Genomic DNA, 24,113 nt, shown 5'->3' with positions numbered 1-24,113 from the left:
TAGCAGAGTCCCTGAGGTTCCCAGTGGGGTTCACACAGGTACAGCTGCCCCCCTGTGTCCCAGGCCTTCAGTAAAGCCCCTTGCATCCTGTCCTCTTTCTGCTGTCTTGAGGACTGTCCTCTCAGGCCAGCACCCATGGTTGCTCCTAACTTAGAGCTCTGCCTCTTCCCTGATGACCCTGGTGCTGTCAGAAACTTTCTGTCCTATGTCCTTATTGGGCGTGAGTCTGTCTGTCACTCTTGGAAATGCAACACTCTCTTCCCCATGCATGGCCTCAGATCTGGGTGCCTAGCAGCACCCAGCAGGCAAGGGTGGCAAGTGCTGAGTGGGAGGTGTGTGGTGGCTCTGGTGGAAGAATGAGTTGACATAGTTCAGACTTTGTTTTTATGTGATACTGCCCTAAACACTGTCATGTTAATTCACAGCCTCATCACAACCCTGTACAATAAGTATTTTAACTCTCCCATTTCTCAGATAAAGAGATTGAGGTAGGGGCAACCAACATCCCATATGAAGCTGCACAGTGATTGGATACTGGGCCAGAGACTGGATCTTGGTGGTAAACAAAGAGCCTGTGCTCTGGCAGCTATGCAGATGCCTAACTCTGAGGGACAATGGCCCACTGAAGAACTTGGCTCTGGTTCAGAGGTGGTTGGGACATTCACACTTAAAGAGAATGGAGTAGTGAAGAGAGATGGTGAACAAAGTGGGGCAGAGAGGCACTTAGACTCCACCACAGTGCTTGTGGTATTGCCAAGTCCTTCAGGCCTCACAGCAGTCTTGTGTCACAAGCAGGGCTCATCCTCGCCTGTCCCCTGGCCCCAGCATACACAAGGCATGAATGCAGCTGAGGATGAGGAGGGTTCATGAGCATGGCACCAGCTTTCTCATTCATCTGNTGCTTCCTGACNGTCTGCTGGGCCAGGTGCCCTGAAGATTTCCTCACTGACATCTTCCTCTGCCCACCAAAGAGCAGGCATTGCCCCATATCACAAAGGGTAGCTATGGGTCAGTGGCACAAGGGCTGGCCAAGGCAACTGCTTGGCTGGGGAGAATAGCACCCTGNCCAGCTACTGTGCTCCCTCCTGACCCACAGCAAGAAAAGGTACCAGGCCTGGGCCTGCTGTTCCTATCCCCGCCTCATCCTGCCCCTGCTCTAAGGCCCCAGATAGTCACCCAGAGTATAACTGGCAGTCAGGATGCCTATAGACTCCAGAGGTACCATTGCTCAACTGACTCAAGGGAGGTTGTCCCTGTCACAATACCTGTAGCTCTGTAGATAACTGAGATGGCCACCAGGCAAGCAAGGAGTACAGGAAAGTTGCTTTTCTGGGGCCACCATAGAAAGCAGAGACCAGGTGTTGCCATAGGAATGTAGGCTCACATTTATAAAGTGCACATACCCAGGGGCCAAGGTTGGCCTGTGACAGCCAAATATGCCTGTATCTATAGAGTACAGGGCACCCAGACTCATGGGACAGCTCCACATGCACAGGCATAACCAGTCGGGTCCCACTGGTTTCTTGTACACAGTCACCTTGAGAACTTCCGAGCCTCATTCCCACTTCCCAGGCGGCTTGGGCAATACAGACCTCCCAGAGCCAGCCATGGCTCTTGAGGTCACAGACTTCTGTTGCTTACCCACATGGGCAGAGGAGGCTGAGCCTATGGCATTGCAGGCAGAATAGTACCAGATAGGCCTGAGTGGGCTGGTGCTGTGGAGGAGCGGACAAACATCCCTAATAGGCTGCTGGTGCTGCTTGCAGCATCCCAGTCCTCTCATGGCACTCAGACACACAGCATCACAGTGGCCCATTTATGTCACTGGATGTGCTGTTTTTGACAAAAGGCCAGGTTTCCAAGAACAGTAACACACAATGCTCTGGGAAGTGAATTGATCTGAAGAAAGCTTTCTCGAAGAATAGAGAGAACTGCAAGGGACATTGCAAAACAGTGCTGCTACAAAGTGGATGTGTGAGCTAGGAGTATGGTGGGTGATGAGGGACCATAGCTTGTCTCAAGTTAAAGAAAGATGCAACAAGCCAGCCACACCTGACATCCATCCTTGCAAACATAATTCAGAGTTTCGAGAAGCAGGCTTCCCTGGTCAGAATTGACATGTTCCCTCCTGACCCTTGGACACCAGAGCCCACTTCTTCCTTCAATATGTGGGCAACTATGTTGGAACCCTGGCATCAGGCACAGTGCATGCAGGGATAGGTAGCACCACAGCCAGCTTGTTTACACAAGCTGCTNACCACTGCCCATACAGACTGCCTTGTAGTGTGTCAACAGAGCAATAAGGTATAGGCCTTCAAAGGAGCTCTCCGGGCCCCCTGCTTTCCCACCAATGCTAGAGCTGCCTAGGGCAGCCGTGGAAGTCTTAAGGAGTAGTGCAGGCCGTAGTACTTACAGCCCTCTCAGCTCCCCTTCTCCCACTGTGGGCAGTGTACTTTAGGGATATCTCCTGTTCTGGCTCTTCTCATCGGTCTGGTTTTCCTTGTAAAAGAAAATCAGAACTCAGAGTGAGTAAAAACTGCACTGTAGGTTAAAAGCTGGGTACAGCTCTCCNCACTGAGGGCCCTGACAGCCTTTGCTGAGATAAGTTCTGGTTTCTCCTCAGTTTACTATGCTGTTAATGGCAGAGTCTGGGAGACAGGGCCACAGATAGTATATGTCATTTGGGCATAGCACTGGCCACGAGTCCCTGATAGACTAGCCACTGCTTGCCATGGAACCCTTTTCTTCAGTTTACAGATGGGACTGGAGAAGGAGCATGCCTAAGGACACCCACCCTGAGCACCAGGGAGCAGCCCTAGCTGTCTCTAACACCCCGCAGTTAGACAGCCTGACATCATGGTGTGTGTGTGTGTGTGTGTGTGTGTGTGTGTGTGTGTGTAAAGATGGTCCAGATACAGGGGTTTTGGGTTTCGTTGGACACAGTTATTTTATGGATGTACCCTGACTTAATGGGGATATTGCATTAATCATGCTGTCTTCATGATGTGGTCAGGAGTGGGCCTGTGTTCCACTTCCTGCAAGAGCAGGAAGCAGACTTCTAGTGCAGGGCTGGGGCTGACACAGCCAAGCCAAGTTGTTCTTCAGAACCCACAGAGAGGTAGCCAGTACTCTGTACTAGTGGAGCCAAGGGACACCAGCATAGGACATACACGGTCCCTGCCAGAGACCTGAGCCATGAGGACACAAACATATATTTATTGAGAGCAGGCTGTGCAGCTGCTGGGCAATATCCTCAGATTATAGCATCTAGTAGGCTGCAATGACTTCTGATAGGGCTGTCACAGAAGAGAGAGATTTGTGTTGTTTCTGTGTGCCATGCCTCTGCCCCACATCCTTCAGTACCCCAGTCCTCATGCCCAGCTCANGGAAGGTGGTGCAAGCAACTGGTAAGTCGCTGTTGTGCTCTTCAGTAAGCACTAGTAAGGATCTGGTTTCCTGGGTTTGGACCTCGAGGCCAAGAAATCTGAGGTGAAAGGTCACAGGCTCCAAACGCCCCTTTCTTTGTGTATACCCTAGTGTGTGGTAGCATATGACCTCCTAATAACCCATACTGTCCTGACAATCCAAGGTTATANTGAAGGTAGTGCTCTTTGAATTTAGAGAATCATTGAGTAAAGGGGCCACATTGCACACAGCAGACCTAGAGGAGTCACTCTGAGCCAGAAGGCGTTGTACAGCATATGGGAGGCAGAGGCGGTGACAGGAGCACTTTATCTGAGAAGCCTGTGTCTATGGCTCCACTTCTAACCACTGTGACCTGAGAACTGGAGGGACAAGCCTGACCACTAAAACAAGGGCTTCAGCAGAGGTGGCACATTTTATCAGTAGAGGAAGCCATGTCCCATGACAGGAGCCACCCTCTCACCCCACTCCCTTACTGTGGGAGGCAGGCAAGTGCCCAGGCCACAATGTTCTCCTGTCTAACCTTACCCTAGTACACCAATTACCATCCATGGGTCCCCACAAGATATCAGAGGAAAATTGAGGTAAGGGGGACCCCTGGCGCTCTCTCTCTCTCTCTCTCTCTCTGTACACTGCATGATAGGGAATGAAGTTGGACAGGAAGTGATAGATCCACCTCCTTCAGAGCACACTGGTTCCTGTCCTGATTCCTCTGGCCCCTCACTAGCCCTAACTACGTGGCACCTGCAGGGAAGGCTTCTGAGTAGAAAGGAGAGGCATTGCTTGCTAGTGGAGGCAGAGCTGCCTTTGTTCTCCNGGACCTTGCCAGCACAGCACGCTGTCCCTCAGGATTTGTAACTGATCCCAGAGATGATCTTACGTCCCTTCAAAGATAGCCTTCTCATAGCACTGGCCAGGCTTCGAAGGTCCAGGCTGGAATCCAGATCTTGACAATGGCTGTTGTTTTGGTGCTGGAACCCTTGCATTTAAGATGCCACAGAGCACACATCAGGTCCCCAGTGAGGATCCCAACCATCTGTGGCCCTTAAGCTCCCAAGAGCTTCTAGAAAGGCCCATTGTGAGAGGTATTCTACATCAGAGGCCTGCCTGAGGGCCTCCATATATGTGAGTAATTCCACTAGCTGTGATGAACCACAACTTGGAGCCATAGGGACAAACCTCAGCTGGGTCAGAGCACAGTGTGGTATTTTGGAAAATGTCACATGTCAGTAGACAAGAGCCACTTTATACCATCAGCCACTATGCTGCATGGTTCTATAAGAGGTCGAGATAGCTGCTGTGAAGGCAGGAGGTTGGAACAAATGNGCCATTTGGGGCGAAGAACCAAGGCATGGTCACTGAGGGGTACTGCCCTCCAGACCTGCTTTNGGAACAAGGACCCATGTGCTCTCAGTACGAGGAGACCTAGCTGAAGTAGAAACTGAAGGGTTCTTTGGAGAGTCAGTTATGTTGGAAGGTGTGTTGCCAGGGCAAACACATGAAAGAGTGTTTTCCCGGAATGAACAGAGGTGAAAGACCAAGGCAGACTCATGAGGGAACATTTCACTGAAGCAGACACAGGCAGGAGGATGTTCTGTTAAAGCAAACATGTGAAAGGACACGTGATGGAGGATTCTTTGCTAATAGTACACCATGTATCGGTCCAATTTACACTGCATAGTTGAGCTGCATTTGTCAGGACTCTGTGGACTCTGGCTGATTNGATGCATGAGCTGAGACAAAACCTGTGCTGAGGCGAGGCACGTAGAGGACACATGATGTTTGGAGGGCGTAAATAGGACTCCATGGAGTGATAGAGACAGAGCTTGGCTTGCTGGTACAGTGCTTGGCTATACAATGCTTATGGCTCTCACAGCTTTGCAATCTTCGATTCCCTAAGAAAGGCACAGCTGAGAACTTTTCCTGGTGTTCCTCTGGGTCCCTCCTGCTGACTGGAGCCGAGGCTGAGGCCTGACTCTCTCTGCTANGTCATATCACCACTGTTGCTAACCCGACTCTACAGAACTGGACTGCTAACGTATCCATGAAGTGTTTGTGAGTGGATCGAGCTGCCATTACCAATCTATGAACTGAACTGCTGGTTTCCAGACAACACAGACAGGAGTTACTCTAAAGAACCTTTCTAAACAGGTCCCCTTCCCCCATATACTTTCTTTTCCACTACCTCTGGAGGGTGGTAGGCTACAAGGGAGGTTAAAGCGTTTTAAGAACCATCATTAAAAATAAGGTTTGAAAAAATTAAAGTTGTACCTAGCCTTGGCAGTTATGGCAGGAAAGCAGGCTGGAGTGTCAGTGTCCCAATGAGACATNCCACTTCAAGTCACAGCCAGGTCTGAGATACTCCCTAGAGGCTACACAGGTACAGCCAATCATCTTACACAAAGCATTGACTGTGTGCTTAGACACCCTGGGTGGCAGGCAAATGGCGATGAGGGATAAGCTGTCAGCCCGAAGCTTCAGGAGCATAGATGTGGACCATGCTGCCATGCCACCCCTGCCCTTCATCTGCCAGCCACAGAGGACAGTATATCGGTCACCTGGGCTTGTTTTTCCCTCTGCTCTGGCAGCAGAGCTGATACAGTAATCAGGATGCCACATATGGGCCCTGGAAAATGACTGCTCCTGAGCCTTTGTTCAGTCTCATTATTCTCTATGGCTTTTTCCCCCAAGTCATAAAAATGACGTTTTTAATATGTGAATTTAAAAAAAAAAAGAAAAAGAAAAAGCAATATGAAGGTAATATGAAGATGACTTTTATTGTCAATAGCTCTACCTTTTAAACCAGTTATCGTAGTTTCTGCTCTAGGTATTTTAATTGAGGATTAACTTATGTTAAAGAGTGTACATGTGGAGGGTGAGAGCATTAAAATTCTACCTTCCTGAGTGGTGGGGGAAAATACTTCTTGGGAAGCCATCAGGACCCTGCCCTCAATCCCTCCGGCCTTAGGGCTGCCTTTCCTTAATCTTTCCCACTTACCAGGAAAATATAGGTCCTCAGAACCTGTAGATTGGAGCAGACCACACCATAGCCAGCACTGCCCCTAAGCACAAGGAAGGGAAGGTGGAAGAGGTGTACAAAGTGTTGAAGGCATTGATCTAAATGAGGAAGTCCACCCTGTGGCCCTGGGCAACTCACTGAGTGTCTCTGGCCCTCAGTTTCCTGGCATATGAATGGTCTAGAAGTGGCTGCAGTTAAGGTATGACTGTCTGGAACATAGTCACCATGCAATAAGCATTTTCTCTGACTGGCCCAGAGATCTGTTGACAGTGGGGCACTAACTAAGCTTTCTGTGGCCAATAAGATGGTCTTCCTTCAAGATCNCTCTAGGTAGCACTTAGCTAATTTCAAAACAACTTTCCCCACATGGGGACACCCAGCAGCCCTCAGATGCAGCCAAACAGCATTTCCCCATGGTGACCCAGAGTGCAGAAGCCTAATTCCCAAAAGTCTCTGTAGAGATATCCTGAAGCCTAGGCCTCCCTGGTGACAGTAAAGCAGTAAAGGATCTGGCCTGCCTTGAGCACCAGGCTGCAGTGGGCACTTCATAAGCACAGCCCTGGACCATAGCTGTGAGCCCTTACCTGCCTGGGTAGTGGCTCACCTGTGGGATACCCATGTGGCACTGGCTAGGTAAGAGGACATGTGAGGTGATGCTGGAATGGCAGTATCAGAAGTGACATGAGATTGGCATCCCTTGGACCCATTAAATAGGAGGTATTCAGCCACCAGCACACTTCTTACAACCCTGCCCTNCAGAGATCACGCATCTCTCTCCCTTTTTCATTCTCACTACCTACCCAGCCCACTTAGCTTTGTCATGGTTCTATCCCCACTCCCAACACACCTCAGCTCTGTCCCCATGCTACCCCACTGCCCTCTCACCCCATCCATCCAGCACCATCGCCCACTGCCTAAAAGGTGTGTGTGGGCATCCCCACCTGGCAACTCTGATTGAACCTGAGGGGAGGGGACAGATAGATCCGGGACTCCCTCCTTATCCTCACCCCAAAGGGCTCCAAGTCTGTGTGGATATGGCCAGCAGAATTGGAAGAGCTCCTGTTTTCCAGGACTCTCCCTCCCTCGTCTGCTGCTGCACTCAAAAGCTATGCTCCTCACCCCCAGCCTCTGTGGGTTTAGAGGCTGTCTGGCACAGAACCATACTCAGGAACCCTTCTGGTGGTTCCAGGCAAGCTGAAAGGACTAATATGGCCTTGCTGAAGTCTCTGAGGAAGGTTCAGGGCCTTGATCCCAGGAGGAAGACTACCAGGGTACAACACTCCTCTTATTAAAGTCTAGGCAGAAGGCACTAAGGCAGTTGCCATAATCAATCCAGTGAGGGAGCCCAGCAGAGACTGGAACTGAGGCAGCTGAAGCATGAGAAAGGTCTGTAGGAGGCAGGCAATGGGGTACCTAGGCACTATAGACCATCTGAGCACATGTGGGGATCTAGAGATTTCTTCAGGAGAGGCTGAACTGGGAGAGACGGTCAAGATTTGTTCTAAAAGGATTTTGGACAGCACAGAGGTGAGTAAGCAGAGAGAGGCTTGCAACAGTGACTGGGAAGTTCACATAGACTAAACCATGGCCCAATCAACAGGACCTGCACTGAAGAGGCCCTGGAACCTTTAAGGAGCATATGTTAGCCCTCACTGTGCACAGGGGCTTGCNGTAGGATTGCCAGAAAGTCCAGGGTTCCATGTTGCACATGAAGTGCCCCCTTGTCAGTGAGGGCCTGGACCGTCTTAGTGCCAGCACATGCTTCAAGGAGCTGCAGTTACCTCATGGGGTGGCAACCTCTCAGGATCAAGTAGTAGGAAGCTGGCCTCAGGTGGTTGACAGCTCAATGGCTGACAGAAAATGTCTCCCCTAGGCTGCCCTCCATAGGCAAAGCCTCCATCTGAGTCTCAAGATCAAGTCATTTCCTGTCTGGATTAGAGTGATTTTGGTTTTCCTTTTTAGAAAGCTTACACATACTATGCCNTTTTTCCTCCCCACACACCCCAATCTCCAAAGTACCTCAATCTCCAAAGCTGGGCTGCATTGCGTCTTCAGTTAACTGGGTGCGGGAATATCTCTGCAAAGGGTCCTTTTTTGTTTTTGAAGAATTCATTGTTGTTGCTAAGAAGCTTAATATAAATTAAAGAAGGAATTAGGCAACATTAAGACATCAAAATGGGCATGCAGGGCCCGTTGCCTCTGTTTCCTCCCAATCAAAGAGGTATGCGAGCCATCAAGTGTGNTCCAGAGCCTCAGAAGGGACTTGGTTCTGTGGTTACACAGGCCTGCCTGCCACCCCCTCCCCTAATTCCTTTTGTTACTGGGGACAGCAGAATATAGTTCTGTTTCTTTCTTTAAAAAAAATTAATCACCTTATCTCTTTAAAGCAAATTGCATCTTTGTTTACATACATGACCGTTGCAGAGAAGGAAAGAGGGAAAGCAGGGAGCTGGTACCACAGCTGGCGGGGATAGGCTTGTGAGTCTGTGAGCACAGGGTCTCACCTAAACACACAGCAGGTAGACGCAGTCACTCCCACACAAGTTCAGAGGGAGCCCAGGAGGAAGTGGATTTCTCTCCCCAGATCTGTCCTTCTGGCCTGTCCCCAGCCAGGTGAGGAGCTGATGACAATCAGCTGTGGCAGATGGGAGTACCACATTCAGACCCAGCTTCATCACACAGCTCAATGGAGAACATACACCTTGGCTCACCTCATCTGGACCCCTGCAAATCCTGTATAACAGAAGCCTCCTGTGTATCAGATGTTACTGTCAGACCAGCCCAAGCCTTATAGCCAGCACCCTGACTCCACCCAAGTTAGCTTCTACCTTTGCCAGCAGCAGCAGCAGGCCCCTGTGCAGAAGCAGGTCACTTCTGCTCAGAGTTCTGTTGAGCACTGCCCCATGTCTAGTCCAGCTACAAGCCTGTTGAACTTGGATCCTGTGGCTATCCAGCTGCCAACCCAGCAGTCCTTACCAGGATGCTGCCCCAGGAAAACCCCTAAGCCCATTCCCCCTCTGCCCTGCTTCTACAGCCCCCTGATAGCTGATGTGGCTTCAGTAAGCCCCTGAAGGGGCTTCTGACCCTAAGATGCTTACAAGGGATCCATTCCCACTGGGGGGGTGCCAGCTACCCACCAGTGTGAAGGCCCCTCTTCTAGTCTGGCCCCTGACATGAAAGCGACGCCAGCAATTGGAGGCAATTTGCTGGCCTTTGATGGCCACTGCCGGGCGGCACCACGCTAGGCTTGAAAAACTTCACTTCCCACATTCTTCCCTGATTGCCCAGCAGAGCCAAGACCCAGCAGCCTGCAGCCCATTGTGCCTTTGTGTGGGGCTGGCGCACAGTGAGAAAGGCCAGCCAGGCCCTGGGAGAGGTCCCCATGGGAAGCCATGAGCAGTGGTGTCACACTGGGTCACTGCCACCCTCACTATGCCTGGGCTCAAAAGAGAGTAGAGCAGGCTCCAGGACTGCTGTAGGACATGGTGGCTTGGGAGAGTGGGCCTCCTGAACAGAGGACATTATGGCCTACCTCAACCCAACACCCACCCTCCCAGGGAGAGGACCAGTCCAGCGTGATGTCTGAGCCAGACTGCTCTCTGGACATCTCGAGGGCAGGCATGGTTTTCCCAGGCCTCACCGCTGCCCTGTTCATCTGGGTGGGATGCATCCAGGTGTGTGTGGCATGGAGGGGTTATCGTGTAAATGTGTGTAATAGAGATGAGTGCAGGTGAGTATGAGTGTGGTATGGATAAAGATACAAATACAGCTCGGAGCTGGTAGGGTTCTTCTGAAAGTTCTGCCTGCTGCATTTTTTTTTTAAACTAAATTTAGAATACATCTTTTGTATAGAGGACAAAGGTCAACTTTGGGTGTCTTCCAGTTACTGACCCTATATACATACATACATATATACATATATATATATTGAGACACTCTCTCACTGAACCTGGAGTTCACAAAACTCAGCTAGATTGTCTGGCCAGAAAGCCCCAGGAATCTCCTTTCTTAACCTCCTAGATGCTAAGATTCTAGGTGCACACCACTTTCCCTGGCTTCTGGGGATCTGAACTCAGATCCTCAGGCTTGCAAGTTTATTACNGAGCAGCAGTTTACTACAGCAAGGGGATTTGTCTCATCTTCTCTTGGTTTCAGGCCCCCTCTAACTGATGTGTGGTTCTCTGGTGCTCAAACACAGATGGGGATCAGACAACCTTGGTCACCAGGTCTGCCCCCTCCCCCACTGCAGGATGTTGGGCAAGCCTGAAGCTCTTTGGTATCTCAGTTCCTCCAGCCCTGATCAGTGAGGTCTGCTCAGCTCCTCATGGAGACACCTTTGCACATAGGCCTACGTGGCACATGCTTGTCTGTCTGCATCCCTGGGAGCAGACTTCTTGGTTGACATTGACTTGCAGGAGCTATCTCACAAGTTGTTCCTAAATGCATGCTCTCTGGATTCTTGGACTGGGAACTTGCCTCCAGCCCTGTAGGACCCCATCAGCACTGATAGGTGGGAGCCAGAGTCCTCAGTGCAGATCACATGACAACAGACAGAAACCTCCCTTGGTGGGAGTGGTCACAGAAAGACAACATATACTAACCATGGAGATAATAATCCACCAGAGAGATGAAATTACAGGAAAGAAGTAATGCAGAGGATGGCCAGAGAGGCTAGCTATGGTGGCCAGGTAGCGAGCAGGCCTGAGAGGTAACACATGGCCAGGGACTGGAAGGTAATAAAATAGATGCTCTTAGAACTCTAGGGATTACATCATCTGAGCTGAGAGGCTGACAAAGCCAGATACAGGACAGGGAAGCTGATGTTTGGTGGGAATCACTGTGTTTGCCTATGCACATAGGAAAAGCCAGTAGAATAGAATGGCATGGTGGGAAACTGTCCTGCCTGAGGGCCCCTGGACTAAAGATGCTGGTACCCTAAGCTGCCTCCTGACCCCCATGACCCAGTCAGCACCTTTCTCCTATAGAACTATAGGGTACACTTCATGGACTTGGCCATATCACAGGTTCCCTCTGTCTATGCAACCTGCCAGGAATCTCTGTGGTGGTCCCTGTCATCTGGCCACGAGTCCAGCAGTCTTTTTCAGAGATCCCTGCATTAGGTATATCAAAGCTGTTACCACCACCCTCCCAGTGACACAAGATCATTTCCTTAAGATCACGCTATCTGGGGCTATCTGCTTCCAGGCCTGTTGACTGTCAGTCCTTCTGAATCTAGAGTCTCCAGGGGACCTGGCTTGGACTACATGCCTGCTCCCAGTTGTCCACTGGTCCTACAGTGCCAAGTATCTTTAAANGGAAAGCCCCAGGGAACTGAGAGACATTTTCAGCCTGAGCTGGGCCAGGCTCCTATGGTAGGTACAGCTCCAGCTCCTCAGCCTATGCCACCTGGCCAAAGGAAAAAGGACCACTAAAGAAACAGTGTGATATCTGCTACATGCCCCAGGAGCTTGGCACAGGTTTTTTTGGTAGACCCTTAGTGTTGTTCTCAGATCCCTGTGACGCCACGGTGACCAAGCTGCTGAATGGCCATAGCATTGCTAATGCCAGACTTATTCTTGCATCCCTGCCTACTCTGAGCTGATGTGTGTAACCAGAACCATCACAGATGAGATGGACTGTCGATTGGGCCACACCTGTCTCCCTAGCATGGCATAGACGCTCTGGAGCCCTGCACCTCTTCAGCGATCAGACCTCCTGGCACCAGAGAGAGACAGGCTCTTACCATTTGTCAGGGTCTGGTGCCAGCAGGAGGAAGGCCCAGCTCTGATTCAGGGACTCAGATACCTGCAGGCCTGGCACCAGCCCAGGACCTTCTTATTCCAGGGCCTAGGCACCATCTGAGAGGAGGCAAAGCCACAATTGTGGGACTGCAGATCAGGCCACTGCAGAAAGACACCTTTTCCTGTGTGCACTCAGGCAGACAACCTCACTCCAGGGCCCTGTTAGCAGCTTCAAGTCCTTGGCTTTCCCCAGGCCTCCAGGTTTTGAAATGGCTCACGGTCTCACTTTTGCATGTCAGAGTAAGCCCAGACTCTTCATACAGTGAGACAAGCCATTCCTAACCTGAATGCAGTTATCTAGGAATGTACTATTTTTTTAAATCCAGAGATTAGGGGCCAGTGCAAGGTGCTTGGAGAGGTAGTAGATCTCTTCAAGATCATTGTCAGAGGCAGAGCAGTGGTAGCATATGCCTGTAATCACAGCACTCAAGAGGCAAAGCAAGAATGTCTCTGAGTTTGAGTCCAGCCTGGTGTACATAGTGAGTTCCAGAACAGTCAGAGCTACATAGAGATATCCTGACTCAAAAAAACAAAAACAAAAACATTGTCAGAGACCCACATGCTGGTGGATTTTGCCCTTCAGAATTATGGAATGTCAATAGATTCCCCCAAGTGCTAGTAGGTACTAGCAGACATGGCCTGAGCCTCTTCCTAGCATCTATCTCATCTGCACACTTAAGGCAGTCAGTTGAATATCTCAATACGAGACTAAATGAGCATGTAGGATGCTGGACTCGGTAACTACTGCAGAATCCACAGCTGCCGGACACTGTCAGGATTAGCATAACTAAAAAATGGCTAAACTTTGATGCACAGCCTTTCACTGAGGGACCATAGGACGTCTTCCACTGTGGAAGTAGGAAGAGTAAAGGCAGTTGTAGGTGAAGAAAGATGGTGTCGAGCTCTTGAGAATGGCTAGGAGCCCAGCCTTATTCTGGGTTGGTGGTGAGGATGAGGAGCTGGCTATAGACAGTGTCTCCCAGAGCCTGGGTAAGATCCTGTAAGAGCTCTGACCCAGGAGAGCTGGTTAAAGCTCCCAGCTGCTCCCCTGATCACTGCTGGTCTGCTGAGGCTCCCTCCTCTGAACCCACCCAGAGGCAGGAAGAAGACATTAGTCTGCCACAGACTCAGACTCCCAATATAGGGGTAAGAGAGTATCTCCATGGTGTCCAGGAACTTTTAGTGACATATCTGGCAGGTAGAACAGTGTTTCTAGAGAGCATTTGGACCTTAGGGACCCGATGAGCAGCCAGAAGATCAGAGAGTTATGCCCCAGAAGTGACTGGCTGGTAGTGAATTGGCAGAGGTAGTGATACTGAGTTGGGGGAGGGCGGAGCTAGGAGACAGGACAGCTGTGCCTACAATGAGTCAGTGACACTTTTATCCCTTGCAGGTGGCCTCAGCCCTGAGTCCAAGAAGATCCTGACACCTACACTCAAGAAGCGGAGCCGAGCCGGCCGTGGAGAGACCACCAAGCCAGAGGAGGGCACTGATCGGCCAGAGCCCATCCAGCCTGTGACACTCAGCCTGTCTTTCAAGCGCTATGTCTTTGACACCCAGAAGCGCATGGTACAGACTCCCTGAATGAACCATCCTGCCCAGCTGCAAGCCAGACCACAGTGCCAGATGTCCCCAGACATGCCTCAACCTCCCCAGTCTGAGGCAGTCAGCCCCATCCCACTGCCATTGCACTGTTATTGAGCCCATTGAGAAAACCTGGGGAAAATGAGGAACAGTGCCAGGAGGGCCTGCCACTCCACCCCTGCACCCACTCAGGATAGCAACGAGGCCCACTAGAAAATGGCCTTAGCAGAGCCAGCAACCTGGGTCTTCCCCAGATAGAGTGTGCAGCCACTCAGCCTTGCCCCAACTAGCTGGCACCCTCCAACTGAAAATAAACATCCCATATGTGACCTAGTATGCCCATAGTCTGCCTGTCTCCCAGGGGAATCCCAGGCATCACACACAGGGAATTGTTTGCATTGGGTTTAGGACTCAAGAGCTGCTAGGTTCAACCAAGTGGCTCCTGGGATGTTGTCAGTGGACCTTGAAGAATGGAGGTTTTCTGAACAGCTGAGTTTCCTGGGGTCCTCTGGCCAGGGGTTAGTACCCTGGGGTTCCATCCTTGCACTAGAGGTCAATAGGCCCTGGCCTCCAGTTTTGGAACCATGGACTCCCAAGGGTGCTAGACNAGGGGTGGAGTACCTGGACCCTCTCCGTGCTCATCTTCAGCCCCAGCACCCTCAAGCTTAGCCAGGGGGTCTGAGATAGGGGCAAGAGGATAGAACTGACCAACGAAGGAAATCAGAGCTTTTCCAGACACCTGTAAGGGGAGCAGATGTCCCAATGTTTCTCAGTTTGGCCTCCAGACAGACGTGAAGGCCTCCCTTTATCCCAGTAATCGGTGCATTATGCTTTAATTTTCAAAAATGGCATTAAAAATATTAACAGGGGCAGGCTGTGATCAAATGACTTGGGTCTGTTAAGCCCCAGAGCTGAGAGCAGAGAAAAAGGAGCCAGACCACAGAACACAGCGTCCCTGTAAGTCATGGCCTCTAATCAGATACATCATCAGCCCACCAAGCCCCTCATGCCTCCAAGAGGCCAGGATGGCAGGAGCTGCCCTTCACTGTCCTTGGCCAGGCCCCAGGCGGCCATAGTCAGGACAACCTATAGCTGAAGGCACGCAGGGGCGGGGTCTTAACTACCTTTAGGGACCAGCTTCCTCCAGTTGTAGAACTCCCCTGGCCTGGGTGTGACCCAGAGGACATCAAATGTAGTGAGTGTAGCCACTATAGGCACTTCAGGAGCTCCTTTCCCAAAGGATCTGAGTCCCAGCTCCAAGGAACCCACTGGTGCCACCTGCATGGGCACCTCAGGGTAGCTGCCTTCTGCTTGATCCTGGGCCTCCTGTGCCCTCATTTAGCCCCACCNAGCCCTAAAGACTACCATGCTTGAAGGACAAGGCCACTGGCTGAGCTACCCCATGCCCTGCCCCACCCTATTTACCTGTAAGGAAGCCTGGGGGAGCAGCCAGTTAGAGCCAGTGAGGCCCAGGCTTGGGCACAGACCTAAGGGCNGATAGCCAACCTGGCTGAGGTCCCATAGTCCCCTCCATCACTCCTGGGACCCAAAGAGGCCTTCTAGGATTGTGACCTCTAAGTGTTGGTGAGTGGGTGAGGAGGTCTGAATCCTCATAGGGAAAGAAGCCCTTCTGCTCAGCACAGAGCCTGGACCGAGATCCTCCCCGGACAGGGGCCCAGAAGTTTACTCCTCTCAGAGTCCCTTCGAGTTAGGGTGTATTAGCCCTGTCTTCTCTGATTGGGCATATGGCCTTGGGCAAGTCCCCAGCTTATATCTCAGGATCCCTGTTATATAAGAGAAGCCCTGCTCTCTTGGGTAGATCTGAGGACATGGAGCTGCTGTTAGATTCTGCAACCTGAGAGAAAGCCAACAGATATGTACAGAGAGGTATTGCAGCCAGCCCCAGCCCTAGCCTAGCTTCAGTTGAGCCATTTTCTCCAGGACCTGTACGTGTCTCCATGTCCGTACCCCAGCATCTCTCGTGAAGACTACTTTCCTAAGAGGAGACACAGGAGAATCCAGGGCTGAGCACTGGGAGGGGCTGCTCAGCATGTAACCCCTGAAAGCTTACAGGACTCTGAGAATGGGGATAAGGCAGGCCTGCCCAGTGTGGCCTCAGGCATGATATCGATGGAAACCCGAATACACATTAGTGAGTTAAAGATGGGATAAAGGGGCAGCCCAGCCAAGGCAGCAGTGGGAGGGAAGCAGTGTGCACTGCTGATCAGGACTGGCTATAGGCGGACCCTCAGCTCCAGGACCCTCCACCCCTCACACAGTCCCCAGCCCCAGTATTTTAGGGGACACACGACTCCAAAGGGCCAGGTTCATTGTGGCAATAGCCCACAGGAACTTGCTTGGGATCTGTGCCAAGGGTTAGGGCCCTAGACAATCCCCAACTCCTTGCCATAGTGCCTGGGGTCTGTCTTTGGAAAAGAAGCACCCTCTAGCCTACTACTGGCTGGCCTGCCTACACAATATGAAGTCACACAGCCAGTGTCACAACACAGGCTGGGTGGGGGCAGCATGATTGGCAGGCCCTGGAGCATGGGGCTAATGCACCAGCACAGAGATAAGGCTTATCTGGAACCGTCCCTGGAATCGAGACTCTGATGGAAACAGGCTCGGGGTTAATATATTTTTGATAGATAACGGCTGGTAAATGGGAAGCCCTGGGGGCCTGGGGCAGAAGGGGCAGTCTCTGTCCTCCCAGCCAGGCACATGTGCACCTGGGTTCATGCGTGGACAGAGCCTTTGGACAGGGCCAGTGTCTGGACACCATGTGCTCAGAGTTTGTCTGTCTACTGCATGTGTGACATCTGCACAGAAGCAGAATAAAGGAGAGTGGGGTCTGGGGGATGCAGGGATGCAGGGTGGTGACCCACAGTGCACAGAGCACAAAGGTGAATGAGCATCTTCTCTAAGACCTGGCAAGACTAGCAATAGGGGGTCTACCAGAAGTACCAAGCCCAGGGCCCTGAGCTGGGTAGAACTCCCTCCAGCTCGAGGGTGCTCCCAGCCCAGGCTTCCTGACCTGGACAACCTCCATATTGCCGCTTTCCTGAACACCACTCATGGACTCCCAGTTCTAGCTGGTCCCTTTCTTGAGGGTCATCTGTGACCCTTCTGCCAAGAGACCACAGAGATTCCATGAACAAGATCTTGAAGCNAGAACAGGAGTTTGCCGGGGGAGGAGGGGCATGCTGTTGAGGGACCAGAAGTGCAGCTCTAAAAAGAAGAGCCAATAGATCGCTAGAGGAAAGTGAGTTAAGGGCTCCCCAAATCCCATCCCTCCAGGAGCCCCCACCAGAGCAATCACCACACCACTGAGAGCAGAGTTAGCCATGAATTTGCTCACCTCAGCCAGCAACAGACTTGCCTCCTGGGAGTAGGTGGGTGGTGGTACTGGGGCGAAGCTGACAGGGAGACTCAAGTTGAGGCCTGAGGAAGCCTGAAGAACAGCAGCAGGGGTGGATTCCAAGGGACCCTTTTTGTACCAGTCAGAGACCTGGGCAAAGGGTCCCTGTGGGGTGGCTGGCTCCAGGATAGGGTCATTTCTTGCTGTGGGAGGGGAAGCGGTTCAGAATGACAGTGGGAAGCGGGTGTGTGGAAGGTTTGAGAATTCACCACGGGTAGTGGAACTTGGATATAGGGACAGAATTGTGTGGGGCACCAAAGATGCATCTTTGGACACTGATTGGGGTCTCTTTGTTATGACCCAGCATGAGGACACAAACCTACCTGTCCTGTACTCACTAGACGTTGGGAAAGCAGACTGGACCTTTCCACCATGGCCTGTACCCTTTCTTCCACCTCAGCCTGCATGCTCAGGTCCCACTGGTAAACCTGTAGGTCAGAGGTCCCTCAGCGCAGGCTTAGGTGTTGCTCAATACACTCTGAGCCCCTGACGTTATCGTGGGCCTAGAGGAGAGAGCAGCAGCAAAACAGTGACTTCCTGCGGCCACAGCTGGGGCCCCTGATAAAGACTACTGGAGCCTGGTGACCCTTCTAGGGATGCCCTGTGGGCACACATCCCGCATGACCACTTCTGGGCCCAGGCTTTGTTTAGCCCTGAGGTACACAGCTGCAAGGGATAATGGTAGGGTGGGGATTTCTTTCTCTATGTGGTTCNAAGTTCCCATCAGTCCCCCCTCTCCCCGGAGCCATAGGGTTCCCTAAGTCTCATGGAGGCAGGCATGGAGGTAGCCAGAAACCTTTTTCCACAGCAGGGCTCCAGAAGGCTCTTTGGGCCCCAGGAGGAGACTTATGTGTTGCTCACTCTCCAGCTTCAGGCCTCTGCCCTTTACATCTGCCTCTTTCTGTCTCTCTTGTTCCGCATAGGCTGGGCTCTGCACTTGTCATACCCTGAGCCCACAATTCCAGCTCTTGCTTCAGGACAGTGGATGACCAGGTGGGAGGAAGAAGTGTCAGCCTCTCCAGCCAGGCCCACTGGGTCTTCTGGCTCTCGTCCCAACTCCTCCCCTCTGCATTTTGCATCCTGTAGGCAAGACCCTTACAGAACCAGAGGGACCCCAGCTAGGGGTCTAGAAAAGCAGGAGGGGACAAGCTTCCCAGAGACCCAGGAAAAGGCTCTGGAAACCAGTTTCTCGAAGGTCTCATGAGTTGAGCTTAGAGCAGGTTACAGAGACCAGATTTCTAATCCTACCCCACCCTTAAGTCCATTACCCACACAAAACTATCTGTTCCCCATCACCGCTGACCCCCATCATAAACTTCCAGCACTAATTTCATCACTGTCATGGCCATCAGTAAATTCACATCATTGTCACCAACACCACTNTCACCAGCAACAGCATCTCCACCACTACCCATGATGGACCAGACCTGTGAAGAAACCCTATCTTTGGGACAGTGCACTCTGCCACCCCACCCAACCCCCAGTATGGCCAAGAAGACACTCAGGCCTCAGGAGCCAGTAAAGAACACAGCTGTATATGGGGACTCATCCCANTTGTTCCTTCCAGTGGGGACATAAGCTGTCCCTGCATCTTGGTCTGTCCTACACAGTTGTAGAGATCCATTCTCAGCATGGCACCCATCAGGGTGGCTGCCAGTGACAGCTGAGGCCCTTTGCTTGCATCCTGTATCTACATGTTTTATTACCCAGGTTATGAGCACCTGAAATCCCAACACTTGATGGTGAAGGCAGAGAGATGAGAAATTTAAGGTCGTCACCCTCCCTGTGGACTACCAGGAAATGCAGAGATGAGTGGAGCTGGGCTTGGGACAGAAGCAGGGGTAGAAGTGGTGTGAGCAGACTCTGGAGCTGGGTAGTGGGGGTCCAGGGACAGCCTCAGCAGAGGAGAGTGCCCTGGTGACTAGGCTGCTTCAGATTTGGGGCTGGGAAGAGGCCTGAGCTAGACACACAGAGGGGAGAGCCTCAGGCAGCTCCTCGCAGGTGCAGGCTGGCGCCACTGGAGGCAGGTGGTGTGGGTGGGTGCTGGGCAAAACTGTGCAAAGGCAGAGAAAGATGGAGCAATGCCTCTCTAATCAGATGTGAGTGAAGATGACTGGGCGATAGCCAGTAATCGTTGCATCTCCCAGTTCTTGGTACTTTCCCAGAGGGAAAGAATCGTCAGTATGCTGTCTGGCCCTGCCTATCACTATCCCCAGCATCCCTGAGGGGATATGGCCTTCTCCAGGCCTGNCGTCAGCCACGTCAGAGACCACCTGCAGATGTGAGCTAGGTATCCTCTCTGGGATGCAAGTGGTTTGCTAACCTCCGTGAGATGGGGAGAGGCTTCATCCTAGACTCTGCAGAGCTCCAAAGACAACACAGATCAGAGGCCATAGCATGAGCCTGTGGCGTGGACAGGCAGTGGGACACCGATAAGAGAGACAGTTGTCAGAGTCATGGGGACCACTGATAAAGCAGACAAGCATCTCCCGGTGGCCGGAAGGTGCTGGGAAAGCCAGTAGGGGCACCCACATGGGTAGCCGTGCTGAGGCTGCTGGTTATTAAGGGCAGGGCCCACCCAGCCTCAGCAGGCAGCTGCTGCATAAGCCCAGCCTGGAAAGGAAACCTTGCTGGGGTTGTTACCAACCTCCAAGTGGGTCCCCAGGGCACCCCAGCACTCCAGATCCTCCCTACAGCCCCAGTGCTCTCAGCAGGGACAGTCCTCCTCCATGGCCATCTGCTCCTCCAGTTAAGGACAAGTAGCCAGCACAGGGAGGACTGAGGAAGTTGGAGCTGCTAGGGCAATAGGGCCCTGTATCACATGTGACAAGCCTGCTGTGGGTGTGGCACATACTCTCACTCACAAACTCATGATAGCCTGTAAGATGTCCTTCCCTCCATCCCCTCCTTGCTGAGTCCCCAAAAGGCCAGGTGACAGAGCTGACCTCCACTGTCTAGTGAGGGTCAAGGGCACCCCTCAGGCAGGCACCCTTGAGTATGCAGGCATTAGGCCCTTTGGGAGCCACCTGCCAGCCATAAGGTCTGAGGTATTAAGGCTGATGGCATAGCTGGGTTGTCTCAGGCTCTGTTCTAGGTAGAGCTTGGTGGTCACCATTCCAGTTTCACACACAGCTGAGGCTCAGAAATAGAGGAGGAGAGCCTCATGGGGTCATCTGAGAGTGTGAGGCCTGGGGACTCTGCACCCAGTCTGAATGAGTCCAGAGTCCACACCCTTCCCATAGAGTGCTGTCTTCATGCTTTGTCACCTTGCCTATGTATGCANGGGGAGCATCCTGCTTCACACTGGACAGCTGTCCCTCTCACTGGGACCATCCTGCCTTTCACTGAGGAGGGACAGTCCCACTGTCCCTGCCCTGCCTTATATACTAGAACCTGTCCTGCATTATACTGGGGGAGGGGTGGGGTGTTGGTCCCTCTCACAGCCCCAGCCATNCTCCTACCTTGTTTACTCCACACTCACAGTGAGGGAGGGCCCAGCGTGTCACTGTCCTGAGGGAATATGGGACAGGATCTGGGGCTGGGGCTGCAGAGCTGCTGAATCTTCCTGTGAGGCCGAATCAACCACTTGCTCAGCACAAAGCGTCCATCTGGGAGGAGGGACACCTACCCAGAAAGACGAAGACGTGGGGAACACTCCCTGGTCTGTGGATGCAACGCCATGGTCCTCACTCTCCGAGAGCCTGTTGGAGCCATCTCTCTCTCCTGTGAGGCAGTATGTGCAGTGGTCAGTGCAGGGCGTGTGGACCTGTGACCAGCCAGAGGATCTTACCTCGGCCAACACTCTGCCCTGGGTCCTCAGCCATCCTACCCAACGCTTGCTCTCTGTGCCTCCCTGAGTTGGAGTGCCAACCTGGGGCCACTTATGTCCCATCCTGCTCCCTGCTTAGCCTCTTGAGACCAATCCTCAAGTCAGTTCCCATCCTACCCCAGACCCTGCAACCCTGCCACAGAGCCACCACCCTACAGCTGGGCATACAGAACCAGCTTAGCAGCTCCTGTTGGCTCTTTTGCGCCCTTAAATCAACCTCCTCTCTCTCTCTCTCTCTCTCTCTCTCTCTCTCTCTCTCTCTCTCTCTCCTACATGTACATGTATATATAAAATTTTATTTATGTGTATGAGTGTTTGGTCTGCATGTATATCTGTGTACCACATGCATAACTGGTGTCCACAGAAGAGGGAATCAGATCTCCTGTGGGTGCTGGGAATCTAACCTGGGTCCTCTACAAGCTCAGCCAGTGCTCTTAACCGCTGAGCCATCTCTCCATCTCCCCTTAAATATTTTGTGTTGCCAGCCCCCCNCNCACACANACACACACTTGGGAACGTTTAGTGTTACACACTAATCTCTATCCCCAGCCACAAATAAGTAACAAAGCATGAACCTGAGCTCTTGCTGCCTCCCATCAGACAGCTGATAATAGCAGCTGCGTCAGTCTCCCAGCCCAGAAGCGCACCTCACCCAGAAGCACATCCTACTAGGCCTAGACTTCCAAGGCCCAAGATGATCTGACCGAGTGGCTGTGTGCTGAGTGGCTGTGTCCTGAGTGGCTGTGTCCTGAGTGGCTGTGTTCTGAGTGGCTGTGTGCTGAGTGGCTGTGTTCTGAATGGCTGTGTGCTGAGTGGCTATGTCCTGAGTGGCTATGTGCTGAGTGGCTGTGACCTGAGTGGCTGTGTGCTGAGTGGCTATGTCCTGAGTGGCTGTGTCCTGAGTGGCTGTGTGCTGAGTGGCTGTCTCCTGAGTGGCTGTGTCCTGAGTGGCTGTGTCCTGTGTGGCTGGCTGTGTGCTGAGTGGCTGTGACCTGAGTGGCTGTATGTTGAGTGGCTGTGTGCTGAGTGACTATGTGCCAAGTGGCTGTGTCCTGAGTGGCTGGCTACCAGCCTGGCCACTTACATGTGCCCCTCACCCNCCCTGGGCTTCATTTCCCTGCTGTGTTCAGACTGCCCTCTGCTCTCCTCACTCATTCAGTGTCCCTGTAGGATGAGCACTGGGATGCGGCTTTCTGTCCCTCTCTCTGCTACCTGTCCTAGTGCTGGGCAGAATCCACAGCAGGCTTGGCCAGGTGCCACACACAGTAGTGCCTGGGATGTGAAGACCAACTGAACTGGCTGCTGATGAATCTTGGGGGTCCCTNCTAGGCATACATCCCTGCAAACACATCTGCTTCCATTCGGGATGCTACCATTTGGTCAGCCTTCACACACAGGGCAAGGTGCAACCTTGAATATTCAAACTACCAGCCACATCTTCAGCTCCTCCTCCCTGTTGGTGATCTCTATAGCCACCTGCCCCCCAGCCCAGCTCCCAGAAGACATGTGGTACCATCCTACCCTCCATGGATACCATGCTCCCCAGGCCCTCCTGGACCTGGGGAGCTCCATTGCTTCTCTGCTGTTCAAAAGCTAAATTCGGTTCTCTTAGCCTGACAGTGAAGGTTGCAAGGATATGGTTGGAGCCCACTAACCTGCCAAGACCACCACTCTTCCACTGCCATCCTTAATCCTCACCANGCTCTCCCTCCCCTTCCTGCTGTGCCACAGAGAGCACCTCAGCTGCCCCAGCTGCCCAGTGTCCCTACACAGGCTCCCTCTCCCGGCTTCTGATGCCACACCACTTCTTCCTGCCTGCTCTGGATCCAGGGGAAGAGCAGCTAACTCTGGCTCAACAGAGATGTGACCAGGACTGAGGCCAGGTGCCCAGCACAGCTAAATTTATTCTCTCCTCATCACCACCTCGCCTAGCCCCTCCCCAGCAGCCATAAAACTGAACCAGCTGCTCCCAATTCTACCCAGCACCCCAATACCTTAACCCTGCCCAACATCCTAAAGGCCCAACACTCTAACTCTACCCAAGCCCCTAACTCTACCTAATACCCCAATTCTACCCAATGTTCCACCTCTACCTGGCACCCAACTCTATCCAACATTTCACCCAACACCCAAAATTTGCCCAGAACCCCAGCTCTACCCAGCACCTCAACTCTTCAGCACCCCAAACTCTGCCTAGCATGTGTACTCCCTCCTCAGTGGGAGGCTAAGACCCTCACAAAATGCCTGGGATGGACCCTATAGAAACTATAGGACAAGGACCTACTAAGGACACCCAGGAGCAAGCAGGGAGGGGCTAGAGCTGGGGGAAGCTGTTGAGAGCTTTGCCTGTCACCAGAAGAGCAGGCACTGATAAAAGAAAGACAAGTGGGCAGGTGAGGGTTGAGAGGAGGATGGAAGGTACCTCTACTCCCAAGAGTGCATGGTTGTCCCCTCTCAGAGACCCCAAATGGGTCTCACAGTGCTAGAGACCCTGCCCCCTCGACAGCTCTCTCTTGCAGCCATCATTCCTGACTTTGTCCTGTAGGCTCCTGACCTCCACCAGACTCACTGGTCTTTTCCTGGAGGAAAAGACCCTCCGCGGCCTCCTCCCCTGCAGCCCCAGTCTCTGTCTTCAAACCCTTGATCTAACTGGTTTTTTTTAAAGGTTGATAATGTCATGTGTTGGTTAGGAAGCAGAGAAACCTGAAGAAAGGCATGTAAGAAATGATCCACTCCAAGGCAGCCAGGACTGCCACTCAAAATGTCTAGAAATGGCAAGGGGAGGGGGTGCTCAGATTGCATTGGAAGTGTTACCCAGGTAACCTTCTAGGGGACAGAGATGTCTGTGCATCCCAGAGGTGTGTGTCATCATAGGGATCCATGCTCACAGCTACGTAGTTCCCCTTTCTTAATGGACATGTTCCATTCAATCCAGAGTGTGGGAACCGGGATGTGTACAGTGAGGCCCTGGCTCCTTCCTATGGCTGCCTTTGGCCCTTCATCCTCCCCCTGGGTTCATGCTGCAGCTCTGGACCAGGG

At 52.3% G+C, this 24,113-nt stretch overlaps 1 protein-coding gene and 1 long non-coding RNA gene across 3 annotated transcripts in view; one reads left to right on the top strand and one right to left on the bottom strand.

Moving 5' to 3' along the window:
• The window catches only part of Eefsec (eukaryotic elongation factor, selenocysteine-tRNA specific), a 191,882-nt gene extending 177,186 nt beyond the window's left edge, over nt 1-14,696 (top strand). Inside the window, exon 8 of one of the 2 annotated variants that reach the window (XM_021165245.2) lies at nt 13,637-14,696. In XM_021165245.2, coding sequence (XP_021020904.1) covers nt 13,637-13,827 — 191 coding nt within the window. In that variant the 3' untranslated portion in view covers nt 13,828-14,696. The remainder of the gene's footprint in view (nt 1-13,636) is intronic. The other variant, XM_021165246.1, reaches the window with a different exon arrangement.
• Nucleotides 14,697-17,359: 2,663 nt separating this feature from the next.
• LOC110296546 lies at nt 17,360-20,935 on the bottom strand. The gene is made up of 3 exons (XR_002378189.1): nt 20,874-20,935; nt 17,569-17,673; nt 17,360-17,388 (listed from the first exon to the last, which is right to left on the bottom strand). It is a non-coding gene; the product is annotated as an uncharacterized LOC110296546 (long non-coding RNA).
• Between the last annotated feature and the right edge of the window lie 3,178 nt (nt 20,936-24,113).

The sequence above is a fragment of the Mus caroli genome, chromosome 6 (genome assembly GCF_900094665.2).
Source record: "Mus caroli chromosome 6, CAROLI_EIJ_v1.1, whole genome shotgun sequence".
Lineage (NCBI taxonomy): Eukaryota > Metazoa > Chordata > Mammalia > Rodentia > Muridae > Mus > Mus caroli.
This window is presented reverse-complemented; position numbering and strand designations above follow the sequence as displayed.